The sequence below is a fragment of the Equus caballus genome, chromosome 6 (assembly GCF_041296265.1).
Source record: "Equus caballus isolate H_3958 breed thoroughbred chromosome 6, TB-T2T, whole genome shotgun sequence".
Classification (NCBI taxonomy): Eukaryota; Metazoa; Chordata; class Mammalia; order Perissodactyla; family Equidae; genus Equus; species Equus caballus.
The window spans coordinates 55,043,782-55,066,748 of NC_091689.1; the positions used below are offsets into that span (position 1 = coordinate 55,043,782).

The window sequence follows — 22,967 nt, forward strand, 5'->3', positions numbered from 1 at the left end:
TGTTTGTAGGCTTGTTTTCTATAGTTCTCTCCTCTTTGTTGTTCTCTGCAATTCATAGGGGATGCTTTGACATAGCTTTGTATCCTGAAAGCTATTTCTGATTTGTCCAGGCTCTCTCTAGATCAGTCTTAGAATACGATATCATTGCTTCGTGGGATCTAGCCCACTGGTTTTATCTGATGCTCTGTGGGTTCTTAGCATTCGATGAAGAGGGTAGCTAGTGTGTGACTTGGAGAGCCAAACCAAGAGCCTTTCTGTCCCCAAGTCAATCTCATAGTCTGTCATCCCACAAATATCAAAGAAGTTTTCTGAATATTGAGAATTATTAGTCTTTAGAAAACTTCATTAAAATGGAAATATTCTCAGAGGATGTTATGACTTTAGACATTAGCCAACACTCCAGCTAGGATTAGTCATCAGGCCCATGAAAAGGAATTTCTTTAAAGAAGGAGGAGGAGAGAGCTCTGCAAAGAGAGGGGCCCCCAAGTGGAAGTGATCCAGGTGGTTAACTTTGCCTGCCTTACACTCTTGGTGCGTCTTCCTCTAGTTGTGTTAGCAATTAATAGCGTGATCTTCAACCTGACCTCTGAAAGAGCCCAAATTGGGGGACATGTTGTCTGCAACCAGTTTTCATGCCATTACCAAAAAGTGCTATACCTACTACAGGAACAAAGTTCAGAGTCCTGCCTAAGAGACATAAAAGAAATTGGTAAAAGGAAAGCTGCTGTCTGAAATGACAGATTCAGGCCCCTCAGCCTCAATAACAAGGAGAAGAGGAAAGCCATTATACATACGCCATAAAATCCCGCACTTTATTGACGATGGAAGGTGTCTGAATCAGCTGTGGGTAGAGGTTTCTGAAGTGGTCAAACATGTGCCTGAAACGATAGATGAAAACTGTTACATTTCTATTTTTCTTCTTGGATTTCTGCATCACAGTAAATTACCCGTACTTGTGGCTAACTAGGATGTCCCCTATTACAAACTTCCCCTACTGTCTTTTTTTCATAAATCAAATGCACAACTTAAAATTGGGAAATATTTCTAACATATGGAAAAGCACAGAATGTAACAAACACTCAAGTATCCATCACCCAACTTTATTAAGCCATTCTATTTTGCCATGTTTTCTGTTTTAATCTCCACTCCCTCAAGATTATTGGCTATTTAGGATTCTTTATTTTAAAACTTACTTTAAAAAAATTAAGTGTGTCTCATATGCTGTTCTGTAAACACTTTTTTATTGAAGTATAATTGACATATAACATTGTGTAAGTTTAAGGTGTACAAACTGTTGATTTGTTACATTTATATATTGCAATGTGATTACCCCCATAGCATTAACTAACATCTGTATCACATCACATAGTTACCATTTCTTTTTTGTGGTGAGAACAATTAAAATCTAATCTCTTAGAAACTTTGAAGTTTATAATACAGCATTGTTGACTGTAATCACTATGCTGTGCAGTGGATCTCCTGAACTTACTTGCAAGTTTATACCCTTAAACAACATCTCCTCAATTAAACTCTTTTTTCGTGTGTGAGGAAGATTGTCACTAGCTAGCATCTGTGCCAATCTTCCTCTATTTTATGTTGGATACCACCACAGCGTGGCTTGCATCACTTGACAAGTCATGCTGGGTCCATGTCTGGGATCCGAACCTGCGAACCCCAGGCCACTGAAGCGGAGTGTGTGAACGTTAACAACTATGCCACCAGGCTGGTCCCTTAAACATTTTTTAAATAATGAAAATAATCCATTTACATTTATTGTGATTTTAATATGCTGGGATTTATTTCTACAATCTTTTTTGTTTTCCGTTTACCATCCCTTTCTTTGTCCTCCTTTTATGTTTTCCTTGTTTAGATAACATTTTCATTATCCTTATTTTTACTTCTGCTGTTTTAGAAGCTGTAAAATATATTTCTGTTCTATTAGTGATCCTTGTTAAAAATTTTAAAAAACATTCATAACTATGTATTTTCTTATAAAGTCTAAATAAATTTTGTATTTCTCTCTTCCTCCAAACATGATGCATATTTTAGCAAGCTTCAACTGCTCAATGACAACCCTCCATTATGCTATGTGTTCAAAGATTTAATTTTACTTTTTCAATTAAAAAATTATTTCTATTTTAAAATTTTTTATATTTTAACTTTTACAATCAAATTTTATTAACTTCTCTGTTTCTTGTGTTACTTATTGCTCCTTATATCCCAATCTTTCCCTCCTGCTAATCTTGTTAATGTATATCCTATAATAGTGTGTGTTGTAAAGCATTTTAATCTGTACATCCAAAAATATCCTTATTTTGCCCTTGCTCTTGGATGATTTAAATGGTTATAAAATTCTAGTTAGTTATTTTCTCTTGGTACTTTTAAGATATTATCCTCATATCTTCTGGCTCTATCGCTGCTGATGAGAAGTATGCTGTCATTCTGGCTGAGATTCCTGTGTAGTCATGTCTTTTCTTTCTGATAGCTCTTAAGAATATTCTTTCTAACCTCAATTTTCTGTAATGTCACCCACTATGTTGTAGCAATTTAATAGGCTGTGTTTTCCAACTAAGGATTTTGTCTTTTTCAATTCTGATAAATTTTCAACTATTACACTGACAACTATTGCTTATCTGCGATTCCTTTAGTCTCTTTTTCTGAGACTCCTAATAGACATTTGCTGGAGTTTCTTGATTAAACTTCTCTATCTAATAACAGCTCTTTCATCGCTTTTACCCCTTTATCTCTTTGGGCTGTATACTATGTAAATCCCTCAATACTAATTTCTGACTCAGATTTTTTCTCTGATTATGTCCAGTCCAGAGTTGCCCATTTATTGATATTTTTTAAAAATTTCCATAATTTTCATTTATAATATTTCAAACAGGTTCTTTAAAAATATCTACTTGTCTTCTTATTTCTTCCTTTTTCTTCTTTTTTGTTTCATAAATTCTTCTTCAAGTTTTGTTCCATTTATAACTTAGAGTGCTTTAAGCATATTTAAAATCTTTGTTAACTCATCCTATAAAATTAATCTGGAGTGTATTATTATTATTGATTTTGTTGACTGTTTTTCTTAACATTCAATTTCTTTGTGTATTTTGCAACTTTGGCGTCCAGGCATTTTTAGTTACTTGTTTTTTTATATTCTCTCTCTCTGCTCTCATTTTTCTCTAAGTGCCTCCATCTGACTCCCTTCCAGGTCTTACAGTGGCTTTCTGGGACTTCTTTCCTATGGAAAATTGGAGATATAGCTGTAATTGAACCAGCACATGGATAATTCAGTTCTTGCTGCCCCAGCCATGCCCCTGCTTCAAGCTCATGGTTTCTTATAAATCTGTACACTAGGATGCACATCAGTAGAAGTTATCCTGCAGCCTCCTCTTTCAATAAACAGTCAAAGCAGCAAGGTTAGTCCTGCTTCCCAGCCTTGACTCAGCTCACTCAGAGCACTGAGGCCTTCACCCGTCACCAGGGGTGGTTGTCTCTGCCTGCTTCATGCCAGCAGCCCGGCAGATCCATACTTCATCACCCTGTTTTCTGGTTCATTTCTGGTTCAAGAGATGTTTAATCTGGCTTTGGGACTCAGCTATATTATTATGAGGTTCTCTTTCTATATAATTTTTCTATCATTTGCTATAAGTTTGGAACAAAGTGGGTCAAACTGTGAGCCCCTTGCACCCTCTGGACTGGAAGTTTACTGAAAGCCCTAGTTGTGGTTTTTATTTGATGCTTTTTACTGACCTAGGGAGGTCAGCATTGTAAGCAGGAGGTGACTCAGATTCCAAGAATGGGAATTTCGTTCCCTATACTTTGGAACTTTAGAGATCCTTTATCTAGAAGTTTCCAGAATTGAAACTAATAAAATGAAAATAGAGTTTTATTGTCAGTTAGGTAAACAACATTGAAATCCTTTGAAATATTTTTTTATATGGTCCTTAAATTCAATAAGCTTCACTTCATGAGAGCTTTTCCTTCAAATTATTTGTAAATATTTTTTAAAAACTGAATTATTGCTTTTAAGTTTTGTTTATATATCTTTTATTCTGACACATCAATTCCACTATCAAGTTGGTCACTTTTCCCTTCCCACCACCTCTAAACCTGGGGGAGAGAACAGCAAAAAAGCTAGACAGGTAGGCAGGTGACAAGAAAGGGACCCTCTGCCCTGGCCTCATACTTCAGGTAAAGGGAATGCAGAAACTCCAGGTGAGTTTGATGACTTGATTTCGCTGCTCAGGAAGGCAATAACCCTACAGTTTCCCTGTCTATGATTCCATGGGGAAGTAGAGATGGCTACCTGGACTGCCTAGGCTCGTAAGCCAAACATAGCACCCCTGTACACCTCAGTGAGTTTTGGGGAGCAGCCAAATGTTTTCTTGTGTGGCCTAGGGTAGAATAAGTGGACACTGAGCTGATAGACCTGCTGGGGACAGGGGACTTCTACTTGTGGTGAATATTGCAAGCTCAGGTGGTATTGATTACACAGTGGAGAACAGGGCGACCACGGAAGCCTCATCAGATGTCGGATGGAGAAATACCCAAACTAAAGACTAAAGGAGATTGTTCCACTGCAGTGGATGCCAGAGAAGGACACAGGACAACCACTGCTTAAACATTTCCTCTCCCTCCAAGATGCCTCTTTAACGCTAATCCATTCTGGGGAAAAGTGTTTGGAAGAGGAGTGGAACATTCTGAATTGACTCCATTTAAATGATAAATTAATAAGTTTACTGAAATGACTATAGTAACGTTTTCTGCCATAAGGAAGAATAGGCTCTTAAAATTAAAATGATTTATATGAAAATAAAGTTCTATTTTTGGAAAAAATAATTTGTGTGCTATTGACTTATAATGCTCACTCAGGTAAAGAAACCAAAAATGCATACTTTTACCTGAAGTTTCTAGCACTGCACCCTGCCCAGCCCATCCAGAGTTCTAGGCCCTCTCAGTTCTTCAGTCCATTTCAAAACAGGGCTGTGTTTCTCAACTGGAGTGATTTTTCCTTCCGGGGGCATGTGGCAATGTATGGACACTTTTTTGGTTGTCACACCACTAGGGGAGAGAAAGGTGCAGCCAGCCTCTAGAGGGCAGAGGCCAGTGATGCCGCTAAACATCCTACTATGCACAGAACAGCTCCCACAACAAAGACTAATTCAACCCAACATGTCAACAGTGCTGAGGCTGAGAAACCCTGAAACAGAAGAACGTTCATCTTAACTCAGAGGTGGTTGCTGAGGATGTCCACGTAATGGTAGAGAAGACAGGTGGAGGTATAGGCGGGTAACTGGGCTAGAATTATTGAGAATTTTTCTTTCAAAGGGTGAGAGGGGGACTAGATTTTTTGACTCATTCTGACTTTCAGAGCAGGGAAAGACCTTGACATCAGAAGTGGAGGCCTCAACTGATCCTGCCCATTGAGGGGTCCTACACTTTTGGGGGAACCATATAGTATAGCAGTTAAGAGTAGAGGCTTTGAATTCTGAGCTCAGAGCTTGACTCTACTACTGCTAGGCTGTACGACCATAACCAAGATTCCCAACTTCTCCACACTTCTGAGTTCTCCTCCTACAGAGCTAACACTAGTATCCACATCATAAACGCGCTCGATTTAGATTCAGCTCCTTAGTGTGTCAAGTCAGTAACCTTCCTCCTAAGCTGGCGGGGAATTGCTCACCTTCACATCTGCCACACGTGTTCATACGTGAGAATCATGGAGACACATGTACACCCACCTTTTCCTGAATCTTTTTCAATTATGTTAATGCCACATCACTTACCATTTGTCATGTGCTGTCTCCTACTCTTTCCTAATTGTTTTGACTTTCTGGGTCTGAGACCATATCTGGCTCCTTTCATATTTCCCGTAGTGATTAATCCATTTGTGCGTGTATGTGCACACAAACTCTGTAATTAGAGAACCTGGTTTCTAATCCTGGTTCCTGCGTACTAGCTTTGTGATTTTCAGTTTGTTACTTAACTTCTCTGTGCCCAAGTTTTCATGCCAATAATATGGGGATAATAATGATACATACCTCACAGTGTTATTGTGGATTAAATAATTTAACATACATAAAATGCTTTGAACAGTGTCTGGCACATTTTAAATGCTACATAAGTGTTAGTCATCATCATCATGATTGTTTTGTGGTTCATCTTAAGTTCCAAACAATTACTAGCTGACGGGCCATTTGGTATTTTTGAGGGTGGGACTGTGTCTTACTTTGCTCTGCCACAGCCTTGACCTGGAAGCATATTCAATTTCTAGCACCAAAAGGAGCAAGTTGAGGGTGTGGAGGAGATTCTCCTGGTATTTCTTGGTAGGAGGCCAAACACAAAAAAGATACCACCTTTGACTACTTCCCCTACTTGTGCCATAATCTTGTTAGAACCTCTTTTCATCATAGTTTTCGCAACTTTGTGTCAACATCCTAACTTAAGAGGAGTCCTCTGAAGAATGTTCTGAGAAACTAACTCTCCCCCTTATCTTTCTCCCTGTCCCCAGAGACTGGCACAAGTGTTTGTTGCACTGAACTGGCCCACTCAAACTGGGTAATTCTAGAGGAGCTCATTTCAGCAGCTGCCTCAGTAACACAGGAGATCAGCCACTTTACTAAAAACTAGAGCAGACCAGGTCCCCACTTCCTCATCACCAGTCTTTCCAGAAAAGTTTCATGATTCATTTTACTAAAAATCAATCTATGACTATCATCAGCTTTTCCATCATTAGTGAGACATCGGAGACTCTGAATTTGCAACTCTTTGGGACCCACGCCATAGAGTTAAAAAACAAAGGAAGAAACTTCATTTGGCCAAGCTGGCCAGACACTGCATTATGTGAAAATACATACCTTACACTTCTGATTCATCTCTAATAGAATTGAAGTAGCCAAAGAATTCAATTAAACTTAATAAGCATGTAATTACGTAGCTGCTGGGGACAGAAGTGCTGTGCCAGGTGTCTGGGTATGGAAAGATGAGTAAGATAGAGACCCTGCCCTCAAAGCATGAACAGATGGTGGAGGGGAGAGATGGAGCTCCAAGCCAGTGGGAATGGGATCAGAAAAAACATCACAAAGACAGCATCTGAGATAGGTCTTCTAGGCTGGGCAACATTTCAACAGGCAGATATGGGAGACGTAGCTCTGGCTCTCAGGACATCATGGTTCTGAGAGTTGGTGGGAAGCGGATGTGTGAGAGGCTGAAGGGGCATCACAGTACAGCTCAAGAGCCCATCTGCAATGCACGCTTGGAGGCAATGTCAACTCCCTGCAGTGGACAACTCCTCAGGATGGGTGGGGGCAGGGACAGTGGAAAAAGATGGAGAAAAGAAGAGAGTGTGAGGAAGGGCAAGACAGGGAGAGAAGACTCTAGAAATATCTAGCACCTACTCCAAGCTGTGGCCTACTCCAGCTGGATCTGGCTGCTGCTGCATATGATAACTCTGCAGGAGGCGCACAGGTAGATGGCCTTAAGCTTCATGATAAGGTACAAAGGGCTGAGCCCAGGACTAAATCGTTACCTGGAGAGTGTTGTAAAAGTTCAAGGAAGCAACAAATTATTGAACTCTTCAAGGGAAATGACGGAGGATTTGAGGATACTTCTTTGTGGGTTTTCATTTGGTCTCTCAAGTATTTCATTGGTTGGAAAGAGCAAACTATGTCATCCAAGGTGATTAAACCAACCTCCTTATCTCGACATCTCAATTGTTCACCCCACAATATCCATCCTCTCACACGCCTCCTCCCCGCACAGTTAGGAACACTACTCCATTTTAAATGTGGCAATGTGGAAAAAAGCAGCAGCCCTACATTTCCCACTGCTCTTGGCAGCTGCCTGAGCAACCCTGCAAGCCGAGAGGAAAACAAGAAAAGACATCTCTTTCTTTTGGCATCTGGCACAAACTCATCTTCTCAGCCCAGGCTCAGACGTCCTTGCTCTTGGCTCTTGAGTCTTGGCAATGCGGGATCACACTTTGCAAAGCATCCCCAAGTAACAGTCCAAGCAAGATAGTTTCAAGTTGGGACAACGATGTTTGTGTATGACGTTGCTTTTGTTTCTCAGACAATTGCTCCTGTTTAGCTGAGAACAAACCAACCAATCTAGCCTGTGACTTGTATTCCTTCTCTACCACCGGTTTGTGGCTACAGTCACAGCTTCCAGATGGCTGACAGTTTACGCTACTCCTCTGCTTTGCTTCAGAGAACGCTGCATGCCTTTGCTCAGAGGGAGCCACACTGCCTCTCAGTGCTCAGCTGAGACAGTGTATGGCGGGCTGTGCAGGGGCGGTGCTGACTTCAGCAGGCCCTGGTGGTGCCTTTGGTCTGGAAGTCACAATTCTGTGAATCCTTCCAGCATCCCTTCTTTTCTGTCTCCCTGTTGGAGCTCTTGACACTGAGAGCCCAGCTTTTCTACTCCATTTGGCATATCTCCTTCCTTCAAAATAAATTCTTGGGCATCAGAATGTGTAATAAACCTTCATCTCCTGGAACATATCAGAAGAGGAGGAAGGAAAGTGATAGCCTCCTCCCTCACTCCTCTCTTCCCCATCCCATTGCCCGGGGTCTGTTTTCAGCAGGCTGGATCACATCCTACTATTCTGAGCTTTAAGCTAGGCACAGAGCAGGTCCTTTAAATGCATGCTGATTCGGAAATTCCCCTACTTATCTGACTTTTCAGTAATGCAGTTAGAATGACAGCCTCTGAGAAGGAGCTTATGGAAAATACCCTTCTAAAGATAGTTTTGGTTGTAATTCTTCCTCCTCCTCTTCCTCTTTCCTGTTCTCCTCCCTCCCTCCCTCCCTTCCTTCTTTCTTTCTTTCTGTGCTCTCTTCTTTCTCTTTTTCCTTCTTCTTCTTCAAATATACAAATACTGACTTCTCTCTTTAGTTCTTTATCATGCGTCTTCCTGCTCACCAACATCTTCTCCTGTTCAATGAGATGTAGCAAGGTCTCTGCAGAGCGGCGGTCTTCTCAGACTCTTGGTACCACATATACAGGAAGCCCATCTCAAGCAGGTGAGGAGAATTACCACAGTCACGAATATGAGATAGAGATGAACGGAGAAGTTGTCTTTCAATTCAAGAAAACTGAGCACTCTACTCTTGAAATAGAGAATGATAACGGGCGGGCGGACGTCCATTCAAAGCCCTCCACAACATGGCCTTCAGTTGCCTTTTTTCAATTTGTTGTCCTCTGCTTGCTCCATCGGAACCTCCAGTCCTTGCTCACTGTAAATGTGACTTACTCATTTCAGACTCAAGACCTTTTCTCAGTACTCTGTTCTGTTACCTCCAGCTCAGGATGATTTTCTCCCTCTTCCCAGCCAAACCAAAAGGTTCTCATCTAGCAGACGCCAGACCCACAACTCACTTCTTCCGCAAAGCCTTCTGTGACTGCTCTGGCCCACTGGGGTGCCTTCCTCTGGGACTCCTATAGTACTTAGGATTAAAGTATCCTTTTCAAGTAGTTCTCTGCAGCAGACGTGCTGTCAAGTGTTTCCCAACTCTTCCTTAAGGATCAGTATTGACTAAGGTTACTAGACTGGTCTCTCCCTCACTCCTGAACATTCGCTCACAGGCTGCTGCTACTCGTCTGAGGGGAAGGCAGACTCAGTTGCCAGATGCTCAAAGCCTGGGTCTCAAAAATGTGCAGGAAGTGGTTTGTTTGTTTTAATCTTATAAGACTGATTTATATATGTCCAATTTCCTTTGTAAGGACATGGCAAAAAGGCAAAGTAAATAAGAAAAGAGTTACTGAATAGAGGCTGTCTCCTTTAAGAAATAAAATTAAAGTAATTTTCACTCTAATATAGAAGTATAAAAAAGTTATTAATAGAATGGGTTTAATAGAATTAATCTATGGATTTTCTTGGTAAATGGATAAAAGTACTCAAGGATAGGTCAATGCTTTATATTAAGAATACAGGTGAAATGGTAAAGCCATTTCCAAGAGTGAGATGTTAAAATGCATGTTTTTCTGTGACGTAAGAATATCAGAAGTGCCACCTTTTTCAGAAGCTTTCTCAATCAAACTCCTTGAGCTTTCCAGTAACCAAGGAAGACATGATTATCCTTACAACATTCTCACAGATTAGAGCTGCTCCTTCTAATCGCACTGTTTCCCTTAATAACCCGTGATGTATATCACCCATGAGTCAATCTATTATATTTATATTCACACCACTTCGGTCTGAATTATTTCTCCAAACTGGCAACTCAATTTAAATAATGCAATAAGAACTCTGTGGATACAGAAATGGATAAAGATTTAGAGAGAAAGATAAAAAGTTCAGATTTTTACATGTGCAATACCATTTTGAACATATTTTTAAAATCTTATTCAGTTTATAAAGTGTTTTTTGTTTTTCCTAAGGAAGACTCGCCCTGAGCTAACATCCATGCTGATCTTCCTCTATTTTTTAGCATCTGGGCCACCAGCATAGTATGGCCACTAACAGAGCAGTGTAGGTCCACGCCTGGGAATCAAACCTGGGCTGCTGAAGCTGAGCACGCTGAACTTAACCACTAGGCCACCAGGGCCGGCCCTATAAAGTTTTATACATCTCAGACTAGTATACTAGGAAGAGGACGTGTGTGGTAAGATAATGAAGGTTTAGTATAAAATTAAAAACAGGAATTTCTAGTTTAAATTAAAAAAGAGAAGTCACAGCCCAATAATAGTCATTCAATATCTGACAGAATCTTGAGGCTGCAGAAACAGATTAAGATCAACAGTGCACTTACTATGACTAAGGTGGTAACAGTGCAATTTAAGGTTTGGTTAAGCTGCACTCAACAATCTAGGTCACAGAGAATAAAGAAGAAAGCCAAGTCATCAAGACACTTTTTATCAAAGGAAGGATGAGGCTTGATTCAAGGAATTCCAACTTTCTTTTCCTTAAAGAGCTTTTCTCTAAAAAGGATGTGTCCTGATTGCACTGTGAACTACATTTTTGTTATTTTTTATAAGGGAAGGACACAGGAATCAAGTAACAATAGAATTGGAAAGAATGTTTATATTAGACATTAAAATCTCAATTTAAAAATCTTTGCCCACTTGAAAGTATTGTTTTAAGACTGTTGAAAATAAATGCTCTTACATTTTATTTTTGATTAATCTTCTCTATTTTGTACCTTCATTTGCTTTCTCCCAGATAATCAATAGTAGGATGAAATGGTTTAACTGTCTTTTATTTTTTTATTTTTATTTTTTTTAAAGATTGGCACCTGAGCTAATATCTGTTGCCAATATTCTTTTTTTTTTTCTTCTTCTTCTCCCTAAAGCCCCTCATACATAGTTGTACATTCTAGTTGTAGGTCCTTCTGGCTGTGCCATGTGGGACATTACCTCAGCGTGGCCTGGCAAGTGGTGCCATGTCCGTGCCCAGGATCCGAACCAGTGAAACCCCGGGCCACCGAAGCAGAGCATGTGAACTTAACCACTCGGCCCTAAGGCCGGCCCCTTAACTGTCTTTTAAAATCGTTTGATGACAAGGAAAGATTTAAAAAGGCAAGTGCCACAACTGGGAGCTTTGTTCCTTCTAGACAGGTAGTGATTATAGGTAGAAATGTAAGTCTGATAACGTGTCCATCCTATGAGAAGGGCTTCAGCTGCTTTGCGCTTCTAACGTACAACGCCAGGAAGACAAGAGCCACTGGTGGACAAAGAAAAGGACAGAGGTTGCCTGGCAGCACTCCACCATGACTTGGGGTACTTACAGGGCAGTGAGGTAACCCTCCAAAAAGCCGGCCACAAACATGGTGATATCATTGCTCAGGGTCTGAGAACCATACCCCGCTCTGATTTCCAGGATGCCCCAGCCTGTGGTTTTCACAGAGTTATTGTAAAAGCCATAGGCATCCCCATTCCTGTCCATTACGTTTTTGACTTGTACTGTCTTTTCCGCAGGCATCCAGTACGCAGTTGCAGAGTAGACCACTGGAAGAAAAGAAAAGGACAGAATGATAGGATGCCATTTAACTGAGTTGCTGATGCATTTCTTTCCTATGTAACCAACAATTCCAACACATTTGCTTTTTTTTTTTTTTCTCCCCAAAGCCCCCAAGTACCTAGTTGTATATTCTAGTTGTGAGTGCCTCTGGTTGTGCTATGTGGGACGCCGCCTCAGTGTGGCCAGATGAGTGGTGCCATGCCTGCACCCAGGATCCAAACCGGTGAAACCCTGGGCCATGTGGCCATCCCCTACATTTGCTTTTAAATAGTTCCATTCTCTCAGAATTGGGAAATCTGCCACTGTAGTTTGTCCTTCTTATAAGTGAGACTTGATCAAGGAGGATGAGCCCAGGTCAAAGGTAGGGACATAGTTAGAGCATCCTAGAGGTGGGTCTAAGTGCTTCATCCTTAGAGATGGGATTCTGGGCCAGGCTGGAGTTGGAGCTTTCCCCCACCTCTTTTTTCTTTTTGGTGAGGAAGACTGGCCCTGAGCTAACATCTGTAGCCAATCTTCCTCTTTTTACTTAAGGAAGAGTGGCCCTGAGCTAACATCTGTGCCAACCTCCCTCCATTTTGTCCGTGGGATGCCACCACAGCATGGCTTGATGAGTGGTGCATAGGTCCTCACCTGGAATCCAAAGCCGTGAACCTGGGGCTGCTGAAGCTGAGCCTGCAAACTTAACCACTATGCCACCAGGCCCACCCCTCGCCCACCTCTTGATTAAACCAAGGATACCATTCACATCCCTGGTCAGCAACATCTTCCATTCCTCTCACCAGTTGGGGCAAAGCATCCATATTCTCTGGCTCCTTATCCTATCTCTCCTGCTTAAACCTTCACACATGACATTAATTCCTATTTTTCAGAAAAAATCGAATCTATCACCTGTGACTCCCTCAAGTTCTTGATAATTCTGTGAATTCACCCTCACAAATCCTGTACCCATCTCTCCCTTCTGGTTCACCTCAGTTCCGCTACCCACTTTCCTTATGGAGTTTGCTCCACCTTGTGCCTTCTTGCTCCTGCACCCTACAGCTCTCTCTGCAGTGGCTCCACTTCATCATTTTAACGAAGGCCCACCATTACAGTCATGACTCTACTCTGAATAAACTCACTTTCCCGGTCAGGATCATTCTTTAAGGGTCATAATCAGCATTCGCTTCTAAGTCTGACCAAGTCCTTGCCCCTCACCCAGGCCGCACGGGCCCAGACGCCATGATGCTCTAGCATAAAGTTTAAACTTTAGTGCTCCTTTGAGAGACAACCATTGCAACCAAAAAAATGAAATGCTGAGTTAATTTTAAATGTTGACAACTGGTAACCCTACATAAATATTTAATCTGAGCTTTCTAGTATCTTAACCACTAAAAACTCAGTATGTCCCAAACTAAACTCATATTTCCTCCCAGACCTACTCCCCATCTGCTCCCCCTCTCAGTGAATGATACAACATCCATCCGCTGAGCCTCAACCTAGAACCTGTGTGTCTTTTTGGCCTCCTCCCACCTCTCTGAGGACCTGAATGTAAAGTTTATCTTTAACCCAAGCAGCTGTGCAATAATTTATTAGACAAAAAAATATACTCTATATCATTTCCTTTCTCCCTTTCTTTTTTCCTTTTTTTCTCTCTCCTCCTTCCTTTCACAGATATGTATTGAGTACCTGTTATGAGCCAGGCACTATATCAAGTGCTGAGGAAACAGTCTCTGTCTCGAGTTCATAGGCCAGCAGTAGGGGCAGACATGTCAGTTACAGTGCAATGTGCTAGGACCTAAAGAAGATGTGCTTACAAGGTTCATTGAGCTTAGAGAGCAAGTCAACCCCTACAAAGGGAGCGTTGCTTCCTGAGTCTTAAATAGCAATTTTGAGATTGTTAGGTGGTTAACGAAAGAGAACATCTCAAGCAGAGGAAACAGCATATGCAAAGTCAGAGGGGTTGGACCAGCTCATGGCAGGTTGGAGAGCGGTATGTGATGTTTTCCAGATCACACAGTGCATGGGGTGATGGATGAAGCTGGATAGGTAGGCAGAAACCAGATCATGAAAGCCAAGAATGTAAGCTGAAGAATTTTATTTCTAGGAAATAGAAGCCATTGAAGAATTTTGGTAGTCAAGTCAACAAATCAGTTTTGCACTTTAGAGAGGTCACTCTGGCAGAGTATGCAGAATGGATGAAAGGTCAGAGGGAGCTTGAAAAAGTTCTTGTTTATAGTTAAGGCTAGTTGTGATACCTAAAGTATCATAGAAATGTAGAGCTAAAGAGGTGAAGGTTGGTGGGAGAGATATTCAGAAGGTTGTGATTAAACACGAGTTACGCAAGAGAGAGAGGCGACCTCGATTGACTTGGGTTTCAGGCTGACAGATCATGGAGCAAAAAAGCAGAAGATGGAGGATGGGTTGGGAGAGAATATGAGTTTTATTTTGGATACTTTAAATTTCTAGTGCTTATGGAATTATCCAGATGATGTTATCAAGGGTGCTGTTGGGTACACAAGTTAAAGAGGAACCCAGCAGAGGATGAGGAAGAAGGCAGGCAAAGGTGGAGATTCAGGAGAAGGTTGTTCCAGATACGTGGGAGGAAAGAGTTTTAAAAATAAGTGATCACCAGGGTCCAGTGTTTTCAGAAGTTCTTGTGACATCAGCACATTAGCATAAGTAATGACATAAAGAAACATAGGTGGGTGCAGAATACTTGTCAACAGACTCCTGGTGACGAATAGTAGTTTAATTGTTAATAAAGCCAATTGGTCACAATTTGACAATTATGGGCAGCATCTGCAGAAACTTCCCTTCTTCTCCTCCCAAATGTAGTAAATATGTTTTCCAAATTGATTTTGGACCACAAATGCCATTGCCTCAGTTCTTCCCCAGCTTTTTTCACACATTCTCTTCTATCCTCACCTCCAGTGAGCTTTGGAAAGAAATGAGAAAGCAAGGCTCACTAAACAAAAGGCAGCCACAAATTGCCCGGCAGGGGGAGGGGTCATAAAGAGGAAGTGTAAAAGAAAGCAGGAAGGTGAGCAAGCCTTGTTAGTCTCTTCTCCTTCGCTTCTAACCACATAGCATGATTTTAGCTTTGTCTCCTTCTCCAGAGCCTTGACATTTCTCATCTGGAGCACCTGGCCTTCCCTTCCGTTCACCTTCCATTCCAGAAGCCCCTTTTGCTGTAAACCATGGCTTGCTCTCAATCTATGCACTCAAGCACTGTGTTGTCACTGTTACTGGTACGACCTAATTTCCCGACCACAAATAACAAACTTCTGCAAATCTGGGCCTTTTGACACTAGTATACCTCCGTGCATGAAAAAAAACTTTTACCCAGTCCTCAAGAGAATTCAGTGATAAAAATTTACTGCTAGCAAGCTGACCAATTCAGCCAGTGCTTTGAGAAGTAAGACAAAATCTGAGTTTCGCGCTCTACCCCTAATCGCTGTCTTCCATTCTTCAATGTTTTCTCCACACAACTCTTTCTGGTTTTCCCAGTACCATGCTATTTTATGATTTTTCTTAACTCCTTTAGTAGTTCAAGCCATTATACTTTTCTATTTTTTAAAGGCATCTCCATGTTGGGAGGCGGATGGTGTGAAAAGTGTAATAGGGAAAAGGTAGAAAATATTACATAATTCTAATCCTAACCTAGCTTTATACAGGCTCCGTGAAGGCAGGGAGCGCTTCTGTTTACCACTGTGTATCCTGGGAGCACTGCACCTGGCACAATAATAATTCTGTGATGAATCAAGTTTAATCATGCGTGTTCTTGAAATAAAGTGAAGTTTATCAGAACATTCACAGAAGTTAGTCTAAAGTAACTCAAGTCATCATGTCTTCAGGCCTAGGTACGGGGCGCAGAGGATGGTTCAGATGCCCAAGGAGCACAAGCCGTATGTTCATATTTTCTCTCGAGTTGTGAAAATGAAAAACAAGATTTAAACATTTTTAACAGCAACATCTCCAAAACCAATGCACTTGATAAATATTTGTTGAATGAGTAGGAATGTTACTTTATATAAACAGAGTATTTTTCTTCTATAAATAAAGAAGGAAGAAGCGCCATCATTTTTATATCTCTCTCTATGTAAAAACCCAAACACTCAAATTAAATTTCTTTTATTTAATTGTAAGTTCTGACTAAGATTTTCTATGAGTTAACTGTCTTCAGCTGAAAAAAAATTCACAGTCATAAGTGGCCTAAATCACTCTCTCCCATATTCAGAACCGAAGTTTCCTCACACCTCACTTATGAAAGAATAAGTAGTTTACAACACCAAGCAATATGATGTTTTCCTAATATACTCAGTCAGTTAGATAGAGAAAAAAGGAAACACTGAGAGCAGAGGCAGAATATATGAGAGAAAATATTTAAAAATTAAGATTGCAACTTAATCTATTCAGACTGGGTTTAGCTAATAGTTCACTGATTCTGATCCTTGAATTGTTTTTCTCTTCCATGTCCGCTGAGCGTGGTCCCTCGGTACTCTCTGTGTACCCTGGCATTACACTTCTCTTCTTTCCAAGGGCCCTCAGTAAATAGATGGCTGGTTTTTAGATTTGCTTTGACTTTTCATCAGAGTCACTAAGAAAATAACTAATTCATGAATAAACAAATTCCAGGCAACAAAATTATAAGTAGGTGATTTGCTCTCATTCCCAACAGAAATCAGAGCCGAGGACCCTTGCTAAAAGGAGGATTATCTGGGGATGTGCTCCCAGGGAACAGGAATTTGGGACTGGGAGAGTGAAACAGCGAAGGAGGGAAAGCTAATTCAGGGGTGCATTCTGAGACCGTCCAATGAAGCGCACAGAATAAGCCTCTGAAGACCCCATCCCAGGGATAGAAGAGGGAGCATTTACCCGCCTGCTCCCATCCTGCCTAGGTCAAAGGTTGCACTATGAAGTGTTAACCTCATAAATCTCACTCCCAGGTTTGCATGTGCTCCAGTGCTAAATGATTATTTCAGAGAAGCTCTGAGATGGAAAGCAAGGGATGCTTGCAATGTCATTGAGGTGAGGTGCCTCATTTACACCTGCATGAAGCTAGAGTAAAAGGCAGGTGAGAGGATGTGAGGTGGGATGCAGAATGTGCCTGATACAGCAGGTAAGTAGAAAGGGATACAGCTTTTAAAAAATAGCTTCAAGCAACAGAACACTTACGCAGAAAAATGCTAGAGATTTGCTTAGATGTGGAATGATCCCTTTCCTTCATCTCCTCAAAACGAACTTATTCTTCACTGCTAGCTTCAATCAGATTTCTGGCCAAAAGTCCTATCATCAGGGAGTCAATTTTGCTCCCTTGTGATTCGGCACTCTGAGCTCACTCCTCATCTAGATCTCTCTTTAGTTATGTGTATTTGTATGTATTCAGCCCAATAAACTTAATTACAAGCTCCTTGAGAATCAGGGGTTTCACCTCATATTTCATTGTGTCGACTACTTTGGGTCTAACACAATGCTTTATTGATTATGGGGTCACCCAAGTCCCAAACTTTCACCCTAGCTGGGAAGGGCATAATTGGAGACAGATTCATATCAAGTCTACAGCATATTAATTCTTGATTTCTAATTGTGAATTACAATTTTGGTATCTTAGGTTTGCAAATGCTGGTTTGAATAACTCAACATTACCTTATGTTGGAATAGTAACTGCATTTGCAAGGTTAATGGCAAATTTCAGAGCAAGCCTGTCCCTTTCAATCAAGAAACTTTCACAATTTCCCGCTGAAAGATTATAACATGATATTTCTTGTTTGTATAGACACAGAATTTCAAGTTTTAGACTAAAGTTTCCTCACAATTGCACTACCTCTATTAGTTTCATTTTTTACCACACTGAACAAATTCCTGTTTTGCAGTAGGACAAAGAAATGTCATAATAACTTTATTGATAAAATTTCTAGCCACATCTTAAAGCTAAATTTTCAAAAGATTCTGAAATAGAAGTTGTAGGAGTAACTGGAACCTACTCCATTAAGTAAAAGATGAGGCTTAAATGCACTAAAAAAAAATCCTTAAAATGTTGAACAGAACAAATCCTTTGACATTTATTCTGTTATTGGTGCTGCCACTTCTTTTGCTATCTCAATAGTTAAGGCTTTATAATTTGGAACCCAACAAAACAAAAGATAACAGGTGACAAAAGTAAAAATAATGCCTAAGGAAGTGTGAAAACAAAAATTTCTGTTCTGCATATCAGAACAAAGTCCCAAGGTCACATGATTCATAGTTTATATATTATGAAAAGTAAACTACCATTAAAAAGTTTTAAAAAATGTTCTACCTCAATTTAAAGACTGCAGGAGGATCCTTTTTAATTTTTTTTTCTTCTGGAGAAAGATTTTGATCTTTGTTCTTGGAGTCACATTTCCAGAAGGACTAGGAAACAAAGTTTAATAATAAAAAGGAATGGGCACTTCTCCCAGAAATTCTGGAACCTATCTTGTATACATTCTTTTAAACAAACTATATCAACACAAGAAAATATGTGAGTTTATAGAGAACACTAACTTCCTTTGGGTTTGAAACACCAGGACAAAGGGAATGAGCTGTAGGAAGACTTAGTGAGGCTCAGAAAGACAGAAAAGAGTTGGGAAATTCTAAAGCAGCCACGGTTAATACGTGCTTAGGAAAAATAATCGAGGTGATTTCAGACAGTTATAACCCAGGAAAGCGACCGAGGACACTGCTCTCTGTCTTCTGAAACAGCTGCTTAATGTGCTGATGTGCACCCCAAATCCCCGAAATGTTGGGCCAGGATTAAGGGAAAATCCTGCTATTATAACAAGTTACTACTCCACAGCACCTAATTATCATCTGCAGTCCTGGTGGCCTTATCAAAGGATGTTTAGCAGAGAAAAGCAACTCCAGTGGCCAGTAACAATGGCCACTCAATTATAATGGCCCCTATTGTATGCCAGGCACTATCCCTCACATCTACCTTATGAGGATTGACACTTTTATAATACCCATTTTACAGAAGAGGAAATCGAGGCACAGAGAGGTTAGATAACCGACTGAAGGTCACACAGTCACTAAGTACTGGAGCAGGATTGAAACCGAGGCAGTCTGGCTCCACGGGTTCTATTTCTGGAATTCCACACCACCTCTCTAATGCTATCCTTCCAAGAATGAAGAACTGTGATGGAAAGAGTGAACATATGGAGTACCTTCCACAAGTGAATTTGGAAATCAGAATGCCCTCAGAGTTAAAGGATCAATTGAGATTGGCCTCAACCATAGGTCTGCCAAGTCACCTTAAGGAGACTGAACGACTCCCAGCACACTGAACGCCTCCACAACCAAACAAAAGTATTAGCCTGTCTAGGGAGGCAATCTGATATCTCAGGTGGGCCCTGGCGAGCCATGAAAGTGGGGAAAAGGAGTCAGCGCCAGCTGGTCCCAGGGAGCATTGTCCAATGGAGGGGCACCATGGGCTGACTGAAGCGTCCATCCCAGGCGGAGGCAGTGAAGCAGGCCTCCAGCCTGAGAATCCCTGATACAATTTACCCCATGTAGTTTGATAACAGCGAGAACGTGCCCGGAGCAGGCAATATAAGTATCCGGTCTGCTAAAAATTAACAACTGGTATTTTGGTAAATAGACTTGTGTGTTTATCAGGGTGAATCAACTTCGTTGTATCTGATCAACTCCGGAGCGCTGCAAAGAATGAATTTCTGGAGTCTAGCCCTGCAAGGCCAAGGGCCAGATTTGGAACCAGTTTTACCAAGTCACATGCCACCTTAGAGTCTCCTGGCAACCAACCCATCTCCTTCTCCAGAGGCAACCTGACTTCGCTATATACACCATTAGAAAAATTGCACAAGACATCCTAAAAACATGTGGGGCTTTTCAGTCTGGAAAGATAAAGGCAACTCTATCATACACCCGAAGTCTACAAGAGTCTGAGAGAGACGGCTAGCATGAACGTGCAGTCATTTGCTGATTTCTGGAATAAGGAAAGTATAAAGTAAACTTTAAAAGTTAAAAAAGTTGTTTTTGGATAAATAGCTGCATATTCGTGGATATAAAATTTATTCCAGGGGGATGAAAATGTAATCCTTTAGGTGTTTACTGGGTACTCACTAAATTTAGAGGACTGAGCTGGGCACTTCCGAGAAAACATGAAAACCAAGAGATAACAAAGGCCCCGTTCTCTGCCTGCAGGTTGCTGGCAGCCTAGTAGAAGGGTAACACCAAGAGCCAGAGCTGCCCTGGAAAACAGGTTCATACGGGCGGAACAAAGGAAACAGAGACCAGTCTTTCGAAACCATCAGCGAGAACATCACCAGCTGTGCTTCCACGCCACGCTGTCAGGATCACCTGCAGCACCAATGCCCTCACTCTCTGCCTTGACTCCTGACCCAGCTAGCACTGTGTCAGCTAATCCTCTGGGGAACTCAGCTTAAGAAACAGTTTCTTTCCAGGTGTTATGTTCTTGAATAAACAGTGTCCCATTTTCAGAAAAACAATGTCTCCATCTCATTCCTCAGGCTGTCCCCTCCACCTACAGAAACATTTAAAATAATCCCAATAATCCAAAAGAAGAACAGAATAGGGAGATAGTTTCAGCCAGCATTCCAGACACAAGAGCCATTTCCACATCTGGGGCGTTCTCTAGCCTGTCCCAGGTGTGTCTGCACGAGCAGTCTCCCAGGGCCAAAAGGTGGCACCAACACCACCTCCATGGTCCAGGGAAGGAACAGAATGTGCAGAGAAATCGAGTCAGGAGCCTGGGAGAGCACCACTTCTGATTCCAGAAGTTCAGGCAGCTTAAAAGACTGGAAAGATTTAAGAATACGTGGGCGACTTTCAAAGCCAAGACCTTGACAAATCTGGTAACTGCACATACTTGTGCAAGTGGTGTAATAAGAATCATTACACCCATTCCGGAAGGGGCGTGTTCTCCTGAACTCCCCACACCTCCCAACTTCTTGCACAAGGTCAGCACAGAAAAGTAATTACAAAAACATAATTAATCCTCCTCTCTTAATATTACTTTTGAAGTCTTTCAAGTTTCTTTAGTTAATCTTGGTCTTCCTTATGGGGAGTAAAAGTGACAAATCCAAGGCTTTTGTTTGTTTGTTTTTTTTTTTTTAGGCAAAGGGTAGAGACTAGTGTCAATACCTGTAGGGATAAAATCTACTAAGGGGAGAGTTCATACTTAAGTAAATGCCCTTTGGCATTTCAGGTCTGTCTTCGCTTGCTGTGTATCTTCCCGCAAATTACTGTCGGCCCTCCCTATCCACGGTTCCGCATCTGCGAATTCAACTAACCTTGGACGGAAAGGCCTATGATGGTTGTGTCTGTACTGACGATGTACAGACTTTTTTTTCTTGTCATTATTCCCTAAACAATACAGTACAACAACTGTTTACATAGCATTTACATTATATTAGGTATTATAAATAATCTGGAGATATTAGATATTATAAATAATCTGGAGATGATTTAAATGAGAGGATGTGGGTAGGTTATATGCAAATACTACGCCATCTTATATAAGGGACTTGAGCGTCCGCGGCTTTTGGTATCCGCAGGGGTTCTGGAACCAATCCCCCCACCCCACCGCGAGGGATGACTGTACTGAGTTTCTCTCAGTCTCAAATTTTCTCATCTGTAGAATGGGGATAATAATCCTATTTAGGATTATAGTGAATATTATATCGAAAAAACCGTAAATCCCTTTAGCATACTGTCTGGCACATATGAAGCTGACAATACCAGGTTGCACTTCTTAGCCTTTTAAACCAAAGTCATTGTCAATCAACAAGAAAAAAACTCCGGCAGCCTGGAATCATAGCCCGCTATGATGTGAATAAATATATTTAGATGCCCTTTGGCTGGCGCTTTCAGGACCAGCAGAGGCTCAGCAAGCCAAGAATGGTTCAGGAGCGAACGGATCTGCCTGTCCAGAATTCTGGCCCACACTTTTTAAGTTGGCAGAAGCACGCCCCGTGGCCTTCCCGGGGGCCAGCCCCGAGTACAGCAGGGCTGGAGCCAGGCGGGCCAGGCCCCCCGCGGAAGCGCGCTCCTTGGCGTGCACCCAGGACCCAGACAGCCGCTGGAAGTCAACCTGGCCGGCCGCGGGCTGGGGCGGCGGGCGCAGCGGGCTCTACCCCGGGGCGCGCACTGCTCACCTGCCTGGCTCGGCGACACCGCGGCGACCAAGAGCAGCAGCAGCAGCGGGGGGAGCGGCGGGGCGGGCGGCGCGGGCAGCCCGAGGCGCCCGTCCGGGCGGTGGCGGGCCATCGCTGCGGCCGGCGGTGGCGGCTGTTGGCGGAGCGGCTCTCGGGCTGGCAGCCGGCGCCGCGTCTCGGAGGTTGGGCGTCCTAACTTTCCTTTTTCATTCGCCCTGCCTGTCCGGGGCTTTTAGAGAGGAGGAAGCTTCACGTGGCCTTGGGAACAACCTTTGCCCTGCTGGGCCCCCAGCGTGGGAAGGGCGGGTCCTGTCTGACCCTCTGGCTGCCAGTAGGTCGTGCTAGGAAAGTTCCCCAGGGGCACGTCGAGGATCTGTCGGGCCACGTGCCACTTTCTCCGCGCTCGTCGGGCAGTTTTGCGGCTCACGGCTGGAACAGATCAGTTCACATCAACGCCACTAGCCTCTGGCTCCAGGGCCGGCCGGCCTCTCCTCTGTCGCAGCGGGGATGAGGCACCCTGAGCAGTGGTGAAATGCATGCCCCCGCCTACACGCAGCTCTGATTCTTCTGGAGAGATCTTCACAGGTCCCTTACCTCTCAGGGATCAGAGCCCCTCCATCCCAGGCTGTTCAACTTCCATCCGTTTGCTGCAGCTCAAGAATCTGGATCGTTTGCTTTTCTCTTCGTTCGCTGGAGCCACCACTGGAGAGTGATTCAGACGGGGCTGAAACTGGTATACCCCTGAGCCCCTGTGAAGTCCCCATTTCTGTGCAGGGTCAGTTGAAAGTGACATTGTGATGTAGGCAAAACTATGCCTTGGGTGACATTGTGAAGTTGGCAGAGGGTGCCCTAGGTGACATTGTGAAGTAGGCAAAAGACAT

At 42.3% G+C, this 22,967-nt stretch overlaps 1 protein-coding gene across 1 annotated transcript in view; it reads right to left on the reverse strand.

Moving 5' to 3' along the window:
* The window catches only part of PLBD1 (phospholipase B domain containing 1), a 50,278-nt gene extending 27,399 nt beyond the window's left edge, over nucleotides 1-22,879 (reverse strand). The window contains exons 1-3 of the mRNA XM_005610952.4: nucleotides 22,087-22,879; nucleotides 11,721-11,940; nucleotides 795-878 (exon numbers count right to left, since the gene is read on the reverse strand). Coding sequence (XP_005611009.1) covers nucleotides 795-878; nucleotides 11,721-11,940; nucleotides 22,087-22,198 — 416 coding nt within the window. The 5' untranslated portion in view covers nucleotides 22,199-22,879. The remainder of the gene's footprint in view (nucleotides 1-794; nucleotides 879-11,720; nucleotides 11,941-22,086) is intronic.
* Nucleotides 22,880-22,967: the final 88 nt, after the last annotated feature.